Below are 17,676 nucleotides of genomic sequence, written 5' to 3' on the forward strand. Positions count from 1 at the left end.
GGGGGGGGGGGGGGGGGGGGGGGGGGGGGGGGGGGGGGGGGGGGGGGGGGGGGGGGGGGGGGGGGGGGGGGGGGGGGGGGGGGGGGGGGGGGGGCAGAGAGGGAAAACTGGCTGCATACAGGGAGACTGATCAAATAAGTAAACCTACTAAAGATGAGGAAAGCCGGTCTTCCAGTGTCAGAAAAAGGGGGTGTCCATACAGAAAAGGAGGAAACTAGAATAATCTCCTGATATAGAAATAGATGGGAGTCAGTGTGCACGTGTGCGCATATACAGACACGCATATGTATGCATTCCCTTAGCTTTGGCCACTCAGAGGGCTTAGGAGTAGTGATGGCCCACCAGCTCGGGGACACCTGGTGCCCAGACTCCAGCTTGAATGATTGTTTTTTATTAAATGAAACCAAGGACCCATTCCTGGAGAAATAAATGATGGATTCCAAGACAACATTTCATCATGCCAGCATGCAAGGATGGGGACACTGTCAAAGGAACAGGTCAAGTCCAAGACCGTAAGAGCCTCAAGATAAATAATGATGTTACAACCACTGAGTACAATGCAAACCATGAGTTCATATAAATACGTAAATGAAACTTTTTAAATGAATACATTTTAACACAGTTTTAAAGTACCACCCTGCAAAGCACTTATTAATTATACATTTTTTTAAACGTTAACTCATTTTTGAGAGATACAGAAAGACAGGGCATAAGCAGGGGAGGGACAGAGATAGAGAGAGAGAGAGAGAGAGACAAAATCTGAAGCAGGCTCCAGGCATTCTGAGCTGTCAGCACAGAGCCCGACGCGGGGCTCGAACCCACACTGTGAAATCATGACCTGAGCAGAAGCTGGACGCCTAACTGACTGAGCCACCCAGGCGTCCCAGGCCCATATTAATTATAAAAAGAGTAACTTCATAGTGGAGAAGCCTGGTAAGCAGCAGCACGATCAAGTGATAAAAGTTTCTATCACCAGCCACAGGGCAAAGCGAAACCATTTATGACCCGAAAGACTACCACTTCTGGGATGCGCATGACCTGCATCCAATCACGAGAACGTCAGACCCAAACGGAGGGAAATGCGAAAATATAGTTGTGCTTCACAAGCGCACGGTCACTGAACAGGACTACAGAGACCTGTAAACGCCTCCACGCAAGGTCTGGAGTGGACCTTCTGGCTCAAGGAATTCTCACTGGGACAGCGGACAAAATCCAACAGGGGTAGGCGACGGTTAAGGCACTGGAGAGCGCCCCCTGACGCGGAGCAGTGGACTGCGGTTGCATCGAGAGCGTCTTTAAGGAGAGTACAGCCTCAAGTGTTTGCGGCGATGGAGCGTCAGTTGGAAAGCTTACTCTCGAGAGGTCCAAGGAAAAGTTCTTTGTACATTTTTTAAGCTTTTGATTACTTTAAAATTAAAAAAAAAATATATATATATATAAATTGCAGCTGAAACAAGAAATGCCAGCAGAGCAAATTTGGTCCACAAGCATGTGACCGCTGCACCTAAGTAATTTAAGAACAAAGCTGCAAGCCTGTGGGCTCAGTTTTCCAGGCTGCGGGGACCACGCAGGGTGAAAGGACGCTTGCGCTATGTCCAGTGCGGTTCCCTCTGCTTCTGCTGCTACCACAAATAACCCTCAGCAAGAGAGCCAGCATTTGTGACAGATCAAAACACACCAAAGTCAATCATTTCGGCAATTTATAGATTCCTCTGTAATTCAGACTCAGTTTGGCAAACTGTCTTAATATTGTCTTTGTCATAATTAAGATATATTAAGATTCTTTCTAAAAATTTTAATTATTAAAAAAAACCTTTTTGAGACAGAGAGAGTGTGAATGGGGAGAGGCAGAGAGAGGGAGACACAGAATCCAAAGCAGGCTCCAGGCTCTGAGCTGTCAGCACAGAGCCAACACGGGGCTTGAACTCACGAACCGCAAGATCATGACCTGAGCCAAAGTCGGCTGCTTAACCAAATGAGCCACTCAGGTGCCCCACAGACTCTTTTTTTTTTTTTTTTTTTTAAATGTTTATTTATTTTGAGAGAGACGGAGAGAGAGACACAGAATCTAAAGGAGGCTCCAGGCTCTGAGCTGCCAGCCTGGAGTCTGGCTCAAACCCATGAACCACAAGATCATGACCTGGGCCAAAGTCAGATGCTTAACCTACTAAGCCACCCAGGTGCCCCGATGTATTAAGACTCTTAACATGACATATTGGTAAAAACATGATTCATCAATCTGATTGGTCATCAAAGAAGTAAAAATGAAGATATTTTTCCACTTACCAAATTATAAAACTCAAAGTTCATGCAGAAACATGTTCACTGACAGCAACACTGGGGACCGAGGAAAGCCAGAAACTACCTAAGTATAATCTCACACGAATGCTAGGGGGGAACTTTCAAATTTACCCACATACAGTTATCCACTACTTTACCTTACCTGAGTCTTCAATAAAAAATTAATGAATTATCTAATTTGCAGGGAAAAACGTAATCCTTCCTCTTAAAAATACCTAAACCATTTGCAGTGTTTTGTGCTTTGTAGCAGCGTTGACCCATGTGAACCTAACTGCGTGACGTGACCGGAGGGCGGGGAGGGGGGACGTCTCCAGCCTCCTTTGGAAGTGACGCTGAAGAACAGCCAACCCCGGGTCAGGCCGCCCAGCCTAGTAAACGTCCAGGCCACCGGAAATGCTGCAGTTAGTCCGAAGTTGACTTCAAATTCTAACGGTAACTTGCCCCACATCGGGTCTTGAATGCACCTTCTTAGAGTTCACGATTTCACACTTTATTCAAGGGCTCTTACAAAGAATGGGTTGTTCTTCCAAGGGTTTTGTCACACCGGTATAAAAATTAATGACTGAATTGTGTCTACAGATAAACTAAATTTATAAGCTACAACTGATTTCAGTGGTTTCTGTGCAGTCAGTATGGCTTTTCTGATTCGAGGATGATTTCAGAATTACCCCGTGTCTCATTCTGGGGCAGAAAACTACCAAACCATTAGAAATGAGCTCCTAGTGATGGGAGAAAACCGCTCCACTCCACAACTCCTGACTTCTTAGGGACTCACAATAAAAGAGCGTGTCTCTTTCCTTTGCTTCACTGATCACCAGTCCCCGAAAGCACAGGTGACCAAACATGACCCAGAACTTACCATCAGGAAACTGGTCGGCGTCGTCGTCAAACATGGCTTCCTTGAGGGCAGACTTATTGAAGGGGCTGATGCCATCGGAGTAGTTATACGGGTTATAGTCTCGCGAGCGCGGAGACGAGTGGGCAGGCATTGAGTGCAGTAACGAAGCTTTATTATCAAGGGATGTTTGGCCCGAGTCAGTGGTGTCACCTCCTGCCCTTGGGTCGGGCATCCCAGGACCGCCACACTATTAATGGGAAGGGGAAGGTACAGCAAATTAATTTCTCTGTAAATACTTCTTTGAAATTCTAATAAGATGTTTCTCTAGTGCTTCAAAGGAATCAACATGAGGAGTTAAAACTTACATTCAAAATGTCAAAGCTTATAGTAAACATGTAAAAAACAAAAACAGAAACAAAACAACAAAAAACAAAACCCACAGCTGTGGGAGCAAATAAGAACCATCAAAGAATGCTGTTTCCCATGATTCCCATAGTCCCTTGCTAAAGGCTCCCCCAGAAAACAGTCCGTGGATCACAGCCCGCTGTGCCAGTTACAGACATAAGAAGGACTTGTGTTACCAGCACAGAACTAAACACCGCCACAGTCTACTATTAAGGCAGTAAATCACACAATGAGAGGATGTCAACAAAGGACGAGAGGATCAAATTTTGGGGGTGCCGGGGTGGCTCAGCTGGTTAAGTGACCAACTCTTAATTTCGGCTCGGGTCATGATCTCACGGTCTTGAGACCTAAGCCCCGCATCAGGCTCCATGCTGGACGTGCAGCCTGCTTAAGATTCTCTCTTCCCCTCCCTCTTCCCTTCTCTCTCTCTCTCTCTCTCTCTCTCTCTCTCTCTCTCTCGCACGTGCATTCTCTCTCTCTGAAAAAAAGGGAGGGGGGCTGTCTGGGTGTCTCAGTTGGTAAAGTGTCCCACCTCGGCTCAGGTCATGATCTCATGGTTCGTGTGTTTGAGCCCCTGGGTTGGGCTGTGCTGACAGCTCAGAGCCTGGAGCCTGCTTCAGATTCTGTGTGTCCCTCTCTCTGTCCCTCCCCCACTTGTGCTGTCTCTCAAAAATAAATAGTAAAACATTAAAAGATAAAATAAGGGGCGCCTGGGTGGCTCAGTCGGTTAAGTGTCCGGCTTCGGCTCAGGTCATGATCTCATGGTTCTTGGGTTTGACCCCTGTGTCAGGCTCTGTGCTGACAGCTCAGAGCCTGGATCTGCTTCAGATCCTGTGTCTCCCTCTCTCTCCCCATCCTATGCTTATGCTCTCTCTCTCTCTCTCAAAACTAAATAAATATTAATAAAGTAAAAATAAATAAAAAAAGAATAAAAAATTTTTTTAAAGGCCTCAAGGACTGTAACTTTTGAAAGGATGTCTGGAGTTTAAGCACATTAACATACTTATCATAAAACACCAATCCTACCACTGATGCTAACACTAGTATGACACTCATTACAACCACCAGTATCACCAAACGCCACTGTCTACTCATAGCGACTATGTGCTGAGCCATTACTCAGATGCTTTACAAATATTCTTCAAATATTTACTGTGCACCCACTGTGTGCCAGGCTTCATTCTTGGCGGGGGGTGGGGGTATTAATGAGCAGAAGAGAATGCTGTCCACCTTCACGGAGTTTACATTCTAGTTGGGGACGGACATCTCCAAACATAAAGAGTGAGTGAGAGGAGAGGACGGTGGGCGGTGATCAGTGTGCGCAGGCGGTGCGGTACTACAGGGACTGCGAGGCTGTGGTGGGAGGAGGGAGGTGCAGGTTAGCTGGGGCAGTGGAGTAAGCCGTGTGAACAAAGGCTTGAAGAAAATCAGCCAGGAAGGACTTTAATATAGAGGGAACAGCCAGGGCAAAGGCCCTGAGGCAAGAGCAAGCCCAGGAAGTTCAAGGAACAGCAAGGATGCCAGTGTGGCTGGAGCAGAGGAAAGTAGTAGGAGATGCAGCCAGAGACGTAACAGGGAAAAAAGCCGACTGGGTAGACTTTGGCTTTTATTCTGGGACATTCCATAGAGTTATAAGCAGAGGTGTGTAAACAGATGACAGGAGGTCAACGGCAAAATCAAGGAGGCCAGTTAGGTGCCTATTTTAACAACCCAGGTGTGAGAACTGATGACAGTGATGGCTCAAGCCAGAATGGCAGTGAAGGCGGTGGATGGACTTTGGATATATTTTGAAAAGAGAATGACAGAGCGAGTGTGAAGGATGAGAGAAAGAGAGGAGAGACGGACAATTCTTTGGTCCAAGGGTTTTGGCTAAGTGACTAGGAGCAGCTTCGGGGAGGAGATGAGAAGTTCCACAGGGAGCCGGATGTAGGCGTGGGCTGGACAGAGTCATCATTTATTATAGTTACAACTCTCAAGCTATACAGCCATCGCCTCATTTTCCTAATGAAAACACTGAGGGTTAGCAGTGATAATATATATCTGCCAGGAGTGGGGTTTGAAGTTATTCTGCCAGAATCCTGTCGGAGCTCCCCACACTGCACCTGCTATCTCGGAGGGAAAAAGTCCCTAGCAGTGATTCTTCCTAAACTGTTACTACTTTCGGGGTGGGGCACCTCAAAGAGGAGTGGCGAGCTGGCTCTGGCCCGCGTGACAACAGCAGGACAGCAGTCGGGAGGACAGAGGAGGGCCCGTTAGCGATGTGCCGAACAACTCTGCAAACGCTGAGAAACCACGGACTCCACGGGAAATGGCGGGCTGGCTTGTTTGGAGAAAACAGAACTGTCTATGCAGCGGCAGTGTAAGAAACGACTGCTTGTTTTGTTCCTTCCCTCTCCCCAAACAGCTGCTCTTTATGTGAACAAACCGAGCAGTCCTCAGCCACGTCAGAAAAATGGGTCATAACACCCTTAACTAGAGCCACACAAACTGACGATGCAAAGCCCTGTCACTGCACTGGGGGGAACGGACAATCTGCACACGTTTGGTCTTACAAGACCCATGCGACGTGGCCACGTTCCGCCCCGACTCCTCCATCTGGTCCTACACCGCCGCCTCCCGCCCTGGTTCCCAGCTGAGCACAGCTTGTTCTCATCCAAATGTCCTCGCATCTGCCACTTCTTTTATGGAATCCTCCCCACCTAGGTCTTGTCCGGCTTTATTTAGGTCGCGGTGCAAAAGTCACCCACTGAGAGAGGCTTTCCCTGACCAATTCATTGCAAATAGATTCACTTTGGGGCGCCTGGGAGGCTCAGATGCTTAAGTGTCCAACTCTTGATTTCGGCTCTGCTCATGATCTCGTGATTTGTGAGACCTCTCCACACACCGGGCTCTGCCCTGACGGCATGGAGCCTCCTTGGGATTCTCGCTCTCCTTCTCTCTCTGCTATTCTCCGGCTTGTGCATGTTTGTGCGCTCTCTCTCTCTCAAAATAAACGAAATTAAGGAAAAATAGATTCATTTTATGTTCTAACCTAAAATTCAATAGTACTCATCTCTATCTGAAAATTTATGAGGAACTTAAGGGCAGCAACTCTGCCTTGTAAATCTGAGACCCAGCACAGTGCTGACATGTGGTAGATACTCAGTGAACGCTTGCAGAGTGACCCCTAAAAAGTTACATCTGAAAATGACGGAAAGTAAAGTTAAAAAAAAAATCCAACAAAAGCCTCTTAATGAAAAAGTCTGCAATGTAAGAACATTCAAATACTCACAGAATCACCATCATCCTTTCTGGAATCTCTTTTCAATGGCTCATTCATATCTTCTTGGCTACGGAAGCTGAAATTCTGAATTGCTTCAGTGACACCTCTGAGAGAGCTATAAATATCTTCAGAGTTCATATTTTCTGTGTCATAATCAAATGCACTATGAAAAAGACAACTAATTGTTATTTGCGTGTCGTTTTAAAACACAAAACACATTTGAGGTTATGCAGGATGTTTATAGGACAGGATGAGAATGTATATTCCCCAAAGCATAATTAGCAAAACCAAACCAAACCTGACAACTATAAGCAGTGGAGGTACATGTGCCCTCGTCCACCCACGAGGGGCCGCTTACGAGCACTGTGAATGCTAGCCCGTAACGCCTCGCTTGTCTTTCACCTTCAAAAATGTTCTGATTACCAGAGGTCAGCAACCCATGGCCCCTGAAATCTAAAAATGTTAACTTTATCATATGGCTCTTTACAGAAAGTTTGCTAACTCCCGGGACTCGCTTACAATGATGGCATAACTTGAAGAGAAGATAAATGTATTTTACACAGATTTATAGGAAGGCAGAGATGTTTTAATAGTGAACATACGTGTTTATAATAGAATTCTATAACCAAATTCTAAAACTCAACGGAAGCTGGGATTTAGCCATCAAATCGTCACATATGCGTAACAAGGAATAAATAGGCTCGTCTGCCATGTATTTTTCTTCCTTAGATGCTGAACTATTCTACAAGTGTAATGAATATGATGAAACATGCTGTGCTACATAGCTAATAATAAAGTTAGTAACTACATTAATAAATGGACTCCTGTGCAAACTATTTCTTAAAAGTTAGGAAAAGGGAAAAATACTAGTCCATTAATGAGTGAAGAACTTCATTGGAAATAAACCCCGGGCTTGAACGTCACAAGGGTGTGAAAATTTTACAAAGCTTATATTTTGTATTAAGGCTCAATCTCACAGTCACATTTTTCCTAAGACACAGTCATAATGTTATTTTATATTTGGCCCTTCCCTATTCTTCACTATGTTTATGCTTTTGTCTAAAAGCGTATCTGAGAAACCTAACTATGCCATTTAATGCAGTAAGCAGTAATTTACAAAAGCCAGTTTTCTTTTCACTTACCAAAAAAATTTGATATCCTATGCATTGATTTAACTTATAGGGTTAGTTATGGAATAAACTTAAAAATTTTTTGAATCTGCTAAGTTTCTACATGTCAAGACCTTTGATGTCAAGTGGAAATCAACTGGAATTATATTAATGTCTGTTGTCTAAGAATGGGAATCTGCAAACACAAACCATGATGGAAAAGAACTCGTTACCTTGGAGATAAAGTATTCTGTGATGTATTGGTAGGAGAAGTTAGAGGACTGGACCAGTTGGCTGGTGAACGTGGTGTTGGTCTTGTCAAAGGACTCCCCATGGAACCCTGATGGGAGGGAATCAAATAAATATTAACACATGACATGTAAGTTCAACTAACAGGCTCTTAAGGAAACCAGGCAATCAAGAAGTGGAACAGTATGAAAGAGGCATATTTGTCAGTCAATATTTTAAATATTCAAGTCCTTATCTCTGCTTTCTGTAGGGAAAAACTTTCTATTTGGAAATCTAACTCTTTAGTCTTCTCTTATTTTCCTTACCCACTTCCTTCTCTCAAATATTATTAACATCTTCCTCCTCAAAGATTCAGTAGGATCCCAAACTAACAATTTGTTTTTTAAGTTTATTTATTTTAAGAGAGTGAGTGTACAAGTGAGCATGGGAGGGACAGAGAGAGAGAGAAAGAGAATCCCAAGTAGGCCCAACGTGGGGCTCAATCCCATGAATCATGAGATCATGATGTGAGCTGAAATCAAGAGTCAGATGCTTGGGGTGCCTGGGCTCAGTTGTTTAAGTGTCCGACTTCACCTCAGGTCACGATCTCACGGTGTGTCACGATCAAGCACTGTGTCAGGCTCTGTGCCGACAGCTCAGAGCCTGGAGCCTGCTTTGGATTCTGTGTCTCCCTTTCTCTCTGTCCCTCTCTTGCTCACACTCTGTTTCTGTCTCTTTAGCTTCCCATTCTGGGGTGCCTGGGTAGTTCAGCTGGTTACATGTCTGACTCTTGATTTTGGCTCGGGTTATGATCTCATGGTTTGTGAGGTTGAACCCCACATCAGGCTCTGTGCTGGCAGCGTGGAGCCTGCTTGGGATTCTCTCTCTCCCTCTCTCTGCTCTTTTCTGCTCATGGTCTCTCAAAATAAATAAACAAATAAATTAGCTTCCCATTCTGAGCCAATTTCCTTCTTCTAACCATTACTAATACTTAAATTTTATTCCTCCTTGAGTCTGTTTTACAAATGATTTCTGCAAACATACCAAAGAAGGAACATTCACTCATATTATTAATTTGCCTGACTGTTCAGATATAATTAAATGATTCCTTCTCCTTTTAAAAAGATAACCAACCAGCTTTAATCCCAAGAAATTATTCTGATTATTTTTAACCCTCAGGCTTAAGGTAAAGCCTTAAGTAAAGGCTATAAGTAAGGTGAAGCTATAAGTGAATTTAATTTCTCCTTTAACCGTGATAAAAGGTCTGTCCTTTTAAAAAACCGAAGTTCAATTCTTTAGGCATTTTATGTAAATGATGCTTGCCATTAATGGCATATGAAACACTGTAATGTTTCATTTATTCAGACCTTACGTTCCCAAAACAAAATTTTGTACATTCAAGCAACTAAGGACCCACAAACCTGTGAACGGGCTTTCCAACACACCTTTTAAATCCCCATTTTCTTCAGATCTTATTTGTTAGTCAAGTCCTCCCTTCTAGCCCTCCAACAGGGACTAGTTTACCCCAAGCGTTCTGACAGCCTGCAGAGCCACGCAGGTTTTACTTTCTGTTCATATCCTGGTCGCCGCTCACCACCAACCTAATGGACGCCAAATAATGATACAAACACGACAAGCCTCAGGACCGTGCTGTTTCCAGGACGATATTTAATTCTGCTTAGGAAATGCTGCCCCGTACAGATGCAAAAATGATACACTAGGATCAGAAGCTGATTTCATGTAAGCACAAGCAATTTCTGAGAAACCAACCATCATGTCACATGACAGCCAAGAGGAAAACGGAAAGTACCTGGGTCCCGTTGCCAGTGTTTCGAAGGTGGTTATGAAGAAGCTTGGTAGCACCATCCTGAAAAGTTTTTGGTAAAGCTCCTAACAACATTGTAAACTCTGGGGTATTGAGTTCAAACAAGGAAATCAGCACAGATTGTGCCGCCTGTAAAACAAACACATATAAGAAGCAGATGAGTGTATTTTGGTGACTCAGAGGACTCCATTTCCTTCACTCAGCATTTCTGTTCAATACAGCACAAGCCCATCGTTTCCTCAGAAAAAGATGCTGTCTTTACATACTTTCAAATTTTGTTGCTAGGAGAATAAGAAAATATTTGACAGAGAAAGAGAAAGCGAGCATACCCGATTGGGGAAGGGGTAGAAAAAAAAGGAGAGAGAAGACCCCAAGCAGGCTCTGCACTGTCAGCACAGTGCCCGACATGGGGCTCAATCCCACGACTGAGAGATCACGACCCGAGCCCTTATCAAGGGTCGGACACTTAACCGACTGAGCCAGCCAGGTGACCCACCATTTATTTTTTTGAAGGTAAGAAGGGACTATAAAAACTGTCAAAAATATAATCTAGCAATCAATGGCAAAAGTTAACAAGTCTCCAGGGTTAAAAAATATATTTTGAGAGACAGAGTGTGAGTGGGGGAGGGGCAGTGAGAGAGGGAGAGAGAATGTCAAGCAGGCTCTGCACTGTCATCGTAGAGCCTGATAAGGGGCTTGATCTCACGAACTTCAAGATCATGACCTGTAATGAAATCAAGAGTTGCATGCTTAACCAACTGAGTCACTGAGGCACCCCAGGACAGTTTCCAGGGTTACTCTACCAATATATACTATTACTTCAGTTTTCTGAATAATCGCAGGAAGACGGATGGAAGTACCTCTGTATAGGTATCCCACACCCTTCAGAAGTTCCCATTATACCACTTCACTTTTATGAGAGACCTAGAACAGTACCTTTCTTCCCTAGCCGGAAGAAAAACAAAGACCTTCACTTTTATAAATAAAGGAAAAAGCAAAATAGCATTTGCCGTCTGTTTTGCAGTGAGCGTCACAGCCTGCGCTCCAAGCGGCGAGCCCGGCACCGCCGAGCCCCAGCCCCAGGAACCGCACTCGGCATCTCGGCCTCGAGCCGCCATAGCTTTGGCGAATGGGGCACATGAGCATCTGTGCTTCGTCTCAATTTACGATGTGCGTCTGTTAGCAAGACCCATCCTACGGTATCAGAAAAGACTACAAGGGAGCTCTCAAAAGTTTTTCCGTGTAAACGAATGGTACCGCTTCTTCGCTTTACACCGTCCGCCGTACGAAAGCCTCACAGGACGGTACTTTTCGAAAGCAGGGGAACCTGGTCTCTCCCTCAGCTGCTCAAAGCCCATCGGAGCAACTTCATACTTTACTTTTCACTTTTATGTAAGTGAAAAACTAGTCTCATATTTTGGTGGAAATGGGAATAAAACAAAGCTTACTCAGATCAGTTAAGAAAACTTAAAAATTTACTTCCTTCTTTTAAAGTAACCGAGTTCTGGAAAGCCAAACTCTGAAATTCAGATTTCACAGAAACTTAATGAGAGGAGAAAGAAACCCATCTACTTCACAATCAGGACTCAGAGGAAAATGTGCGTCGTATCTTGCTCTGGACGTTTTCAGGTCCCATTCTTTGAAAAGCTAAGTGTTCCATGTTTCTGACCTCTGAATACACAACACTAGGGGAACGGTTAGATTACGCTTCGTTGGTGCAATGGCACACTACATGCTGTAGCCTTGCCAGACAGCAGAGCCCTGGACGTGAAGAAAGCGCGAGGGGGCTATTATACGCTGCTGAAGGAAAAATATAATAAAACAACAGACATAACATAAGCCCATTTTCCTAAAAACAACAACATACACATAGTGTGGGTATGCACTCTAACATGTTAATAGTGCTTCCTGAAACTATTTGTACTTTGAAACAAAATGTTACGATTCTCTTTTTTGAAAAATATCAACCCTGCCTCAAGGTTATTTAAGCAAATGAATTCACAATTGTTAAGGTACACTTTTCTCCATCTAGGGTTTATTTTGGCGCGTGATTCAGCTTTCTTTTCTCCCAGAGACAGAGAACCCAACTGTTCCAAAAACCACCTATTGATCAGTGTATCCTTTCTTTGTGACGTGAAGTGACACCCTTATCATGAGTTAACCTCCTGTATAAGCCTTCTTTATGTTCTAACAATCTATTTCTCAATTTCTGAATTATATAATATGGGTTTAAGTTGTGTGATTTAAAATGCAATAGTTTGTAAGTATATTTTGATAAAGTCCATTTTTGTTAGTTTATATTTTAGGATCACATTTTCTTCACTAGATACATTTAAAAAAATGTTTATTTTGACGAGTGGGGGAAAGGCAGACAGAGACGGAAAAAGAGAATCCCAGGCAGGCTCCATGCTGTCAGTGCAGAGCCTGACATGGGGCCGATCTCATGAACTGTGAGATCATGACCTGAGTCAAGATCAAGAGTTGAAGCCTAACGGAGACACCATGGTGGCCCTAGATACATTTTTATTAATTCATTTACTGATTTCACAGCACCAACCAGGTCTTTACTAGAGTACTGTATTCCATTTCTTTCTTTTTATTTTTTAAAGATTTTATTTATTTTTTTTAATGTTTTTTATTTATTTTTGATACAGAGAGAGACAGAGCATGAGAGGGGGAAGGGCAGAGAGAGAAGGAGACACAGAACAGGAAGCAGGCTCCAGGCTCTGAGCTGCCTGTCAGCACAGAGCCCGTCTCGGGGCTCGAACCCATGAATGTGAGATCTGACCTGAGCCGAAGTTGGAGGCTTAACCGACTGAGCCACCCAGGCGCCCCAAAGATTTTATTTTTAAGTAATCTCTACACCCAACGTGAGGCTTAAACTCATAACCCTGAGATCAAGAGTTGCATGCTCCACTGACTGAGCAAACCAGGTGCCTCCCTCCCCTTCTTTAAAGTTTTAATTTTAATCCCTCTTAGTTAACCTAACAGTGTTACCAGTTTCAGGTGTATAACACAGTAATTCAGCGATTCCACACATCACCCTGTGTTCATCAGAAGTGCGCTCCGTTACCACTTAACCCACCTCCCCACCAATCTCCCCTCTGATAGCCTTCCGTTTGTTCTCTATAGTTAAGTCTGCTTCTTGTTTCTCCCTCCCTTTCCCTCCCCCCCCTTTTTTAAAGTTTATTTATTTTGAGAGAGACAGGCAAAGACACTGTGAACGTGAGGAAGGGGGGGGTGCAGAGAAAGAGGGAGACAGAGAAAATACCGACCAATCTCCACAATGACAGTGCGACGTGGGGCTCGAGCTCACAGACTGTGAGATCATGACCTGAGCTGAAACCAAGAGTTGGATGCTTAACTGAGCCACCTAGGGGCCCTGCTTGTGTTTCTCAAATTCCACAGGAGTGAAATCATATGGGTATTGTCCTTTTCTGCCTTGTTCTGCAAAGCATTACACTCTCTAGCTCCATCCATGTTGTTGCAAATGGCAAGATTTCATTCTTTCTTATGGCTGAATAATATTCCACTATGTATATATACATCTTCTTTATCCATTTATCTATTGATGGATACTCGGGTGGCTTCCATAATTTGGCTATTATAAACTAATAAACTGCTATAAACATAGGGAGATATGTACCCCTCTGAGTTAGTGTTCTTGTATTTTTGGGAACTACCTGGCAGTATGATTACTAGATCATATGATAGGTCCCTTTTTAATTTTTTGAGCGACCACAGTGGCTGCACCAGTGCTCGCTTCGGCAGCACATACACAGTGGCTGCACCAGTGCTCGCTTCGGCAGCACATACACAGTGGCTGCACCAATTTGCATTCCCACCAACCATGCAAGAAGGTTCCTTTTCTCCACATCCTCACCGACACTTGTTTCTTATGTTTTTTATTTTAGCCATTCATATTTTAGCAGATGTGAAGGGTAATTCATTGTAGTTTTGATTTGCATTTCTTTGATGAGTGGTTTTGAGCATCTTTTGACGTGTCTGTTGACCATCTGTATGTCTTCTTTAAAGAAATATCTGTTCATGTCTTCTGCCCATTTTTAAATTAGGATTATTTGTTTTGTGAGTGCTGAGTTTGATAGGCTCTTTATGTATTTTGGAGTTCTGTGGCAACCTGTTTGTTGAACAAGTCTATTGGCAGGTTTTCTTTTTTGATTTGAGAGAGAGAGAGAGAGAGAGAGAGAGAGAGACCGCATGAACAGGGGAGAGGGGTGGAGGGGAGAGAGGATCTTAGGCAGGTTTCATGCTCAGTGTGAAGCCTGATGTGGGGCTCAATCTCACAACCATGAGATGATGACCTTAGCTGAAATCAAGAATCGGCCGTTCAGCTGCTGAGCCACCCAGACGCCCCTTGGCACACTTTTTCAAAAAGCGTTCACTCTTCTTGTGTCACATTTTGATAATCCCTGCAACATTTCAAACTTCTTCACTGCTACATCTGTCACGGTGTTCTGCAATCTCTTATGTTACTATTGTAATTGTTCGGGTACCACAAACTCTGTCCTGGTGAGATAGCAGAGGTCATCAGTAAATGTTGGGGGGTACTGACCGCTCCACTGACCAGCCACTCCCCTCTCTTCCTCTCCTCCGGCCTCCCTGGCCCCAGACACAGTCAAACTGAAATGAAGCCAATTAAAAAGCTCTACTAAGACCTCTAAGTGTTCAAGTAAAAGAGTATATTCACTTGCTTTGTTGTGTAGATTCCACATAATGAAATCACATGCTATTTGTCTTTCTCAATCTGACTTATTTCACTTAGGATAATACCCTTTAGGTCCATCCATGTTGTTGCAAATTTTCTTTAATGGCTAGTAATAGTGCATTGCATACAAATACCACATCTTCTTTATCCATTCATCTACCACTTGAGTTGCTTCCATATCTGGGCTATTATGAATAATGCTGGAAATAATGCTGCAATAAACACAGGGGGGCAAATACCTTTCCAAAGCATTTTCATTTTCTTTGGGTAATAACCGGTAGAAGAATTATCGAATCATATGGTATTCCTACTGTTGTCTGAGGAATTTCCATCCTGTTTCCCACCATTTCTGCCAAAGTTCAAGAAACTGCCACAGCCATTGCTTCAGCAACCACCATCCTGATGAGTAAACACCGAGACAAGCCCCTCCACTTGCCAGAAGATTATGACTCTTAAGTCTCAGATGATAATTAGCCTTTTTTTGCAGTATTATTAAATTAGGGGGATATACTTTTTTTTTTCTTTAAGACGTAATGCTTTTGCATGCTCAACAGGCCACAGCATAGTGTAAAGATAACTTTTATATACACTGGGAACTGAAAATAATCATGTGACTGGGCTTGATTGCAGTGGTCTGGAACTAAGTTTGCAGTTTTCTTAAGTATGCCTGACTACACTAGGTTTTAAAATCAGTAAGTGTGAAGTCCTCCTACTTTGTTCTTTTTCAAGATTGCTTTGGCTATTATGGGTCTCTTGCAAGTACATATGAATTTTGGAAAGAGCTTGTAAATTTCTCCCCGTTTCTGGGATTCTGACAGGGATCACATTTCACCTGTAGATCACTTTGGGTACTACTGCCATCATAACAATATAAAGTCTTCTCATCCATGAACGTGGAATGTTTTGTGGTTTATTCAAATCTGTAATTTCTTCCAAAACTGTTTTGTAGTTTCTACTATAAATTTTGCACTTCTTTTGTTAAATTTATTCCTACAGACTTTAATCTTCTTGCTGCTGTTGTAAATGAAAGTGATTTATTTCATTTTTGGATTACTCATTTCAAGGGTTTAAAATATAACTGACTTCTGTATAGTGATTTTGTATCCTGCAACCTTGCTGAACTTATTAGTTTTAATAATTTTTTAGTGATTCCTTAGAAGTTTCTCTATATATAATCATATCATTTGCAAACGGAAATAGTTTTACTTCTTCCTTTCCAATCTGGATTCCTTTTACTTATTTATTTTACTTTAAACTCAACTTAGCTAACATACAGTGTAATCTTGGCTTCAGGAGCAGAACCCAGTGATTCATTTTCATTCGAAGAATGTCCTCCTTAAGGCCCACCTCCCACTTAGCCCATCTCCTCCCACCTCCCCTCTAGCAACCCTGTTCTCTGCATTTAAGAGTCTCTTATGGTTTGCCTCCCTCTCTGTTTTTATCTTATTCTTTTTATCTTATTTGTTGAGTTTCTCAATTTCCACATAGAAGTGATATCATAGATGTCTTTCTCTGACTTATTTCACTTAGCATAATACCCTCTAGTTCCATCCACGTTGTTGCAAATGGCAAGACTTCACTCTTTTTCACTGCTAATACTCCATTGTGCATATGTATGTGTATGTTCGTAAAAGGTGAAAGATTTATGCGATCTGAAGAGAAACCAGAGTATGTACGTGTATGTTTGTGTGTGTATATACACACACACACACTTCTTTTTCTTTATCCATTCATCAGTCAATGGACATCTGGGCACTTTCCATAATTTGGCTATTGTTGATAGTGCTGCTATAAACACTGGGATGCCCCTTTGAATCAGCATTTTAATTTTTTTAATGTTTATTTTTGAGAGAAACAGCGAGAGACAGTGTGAGCGGGAAAGGGGTAGAGAGACAGGGAGACACAGGATCTGAGGCAGGCTTCAGGTTCTGAGCTGCCAGCACAGAGCCTGATGTGGGGCTTGAACCCACAAACTGCGAGATTATGACCTGAGCTGAAGTCAGATGTTTAACCGACTGAGCCACCCAGGTGTTCCAAATCACCATTTTTGTATCCTTTGGATATATTCCTAGTAATGCAATTGCTGGGTCATAGGGTAGTACTATTTTCAATTTTTGGAGGAACCTCCATAAGGTTTTCCAGAGGGGCGGCACCACTTTGCATTCCTACCAAAAGAATTCCCCTTTCTGTGCATCCTTGTCAACATCTGTTGTTTCCTGAGTTGTTAATTTTAGCCGTTCTGACAGGCATGAGGTGGTATCTCATTGTGGTTTTGATTTATATTTCCCTGATGATGAGTGATGCTGAGTATCTTTTCATGTGTCTATTAGCCATGTGGGTGTCTTCTTTGGAAAAGTGTCTATTCACGTCTTCTGCCCATTTCTTCACTGGATAATCTTTTTTTTGGGGGGGGGGTGTTGAGTTTGGTAAGTTCTTTATAGATTTTGAATACTAACTCTCTATCATTTGCGATGGATGCCTTTCATTTTTTATTTTCTTGTTATGACTAGAAATACAAATTGCTAATTGTATGTAGTTTTAGGCATAATGGTACGGCACACTTCGACCAGAATATAGTATAATGCATTGTATATATTAAGTTGTATAGAATATGTTGAATAGAAATGGTAAGAGCAGACATCCTGTCTTGCTCCTAATTTTAAGAACGAAGCATCCAGTCTTTCACCATTAAGTATGATTTTACCTCTGGATACTTGCAGATACCCTCTGTTGGGTTGAGAAAGTTCCCTTCTGTTGCTAGGGTTTTTTGTTGTGTGTCTTGTTTTTTTTTTTTTTTCCCCGGCGGGGGGGGAGGGGGCGGTTAGTCATGAAAGGATGTTAAGATTTTGCTAGATGTCTTTTTCTTTTTTTCCCAGATTTATTTTTAAGTAATCTCTACACCCAACATGAGGCTCGAACTTACAACCCTAAGATGGAGAGTCACATGCTCCAACTGAGCCACCCAGGGGCACCACCAGATGC

General features: G+C 43.0%; 1 protein-coding gene across 1 annotated transcript in view; it reads right to left on the reverse strand.

The window, feature by feature from the left end:
* The window catches only part of CLASP2 (cytoplasmic linker associated protein 2), a 164,555-nt gene that overhangs the window by 13,765 nt on the left and 133,114 nt on the right, over nt 1-17,676 (reverse strand). The window contains exons 33-37 of the mRNA XM_029938780.1: nt 11,003-11,162; nt 9,954-10,161; nt 8,149-8,255; nt 6,816-6,969; nt 3,161-3,386 (exon numbers count right to left, since the gene is read on the reverse strand). Of these exons, the coding sequence (XP_029794640.1) occupies nt 3,161-3,386; nt 6,816-6,969; nt 8,149-8,255; nt 9,954-10,161; nt 11,003-11,162 (855 nt within the window). The remainder of the gene's footprint in view (nt 1-3,160; nt 3,387-6,815; nt 6,970-8,148; nt 8,256-9,953; nt 10,162-11,002; nt 11,163-17,676) is intronic.

This window comes from Suricata suricatta, chromosome 5 (assembly GCF_006229205.1).
Source record: "Suricata suricatta isolate VVHF042 chromosome 5, meerkat_22Aug2017_6uvM2_HiC, whole genome shotgun sequence".
NCBI classification, from domain to species: domain Eukaryota; kingdom Metazoa; phylum Chordata; class Mammalia; order Carnivora; family Herpestidae; genus Suricata; species Suricata suricatta.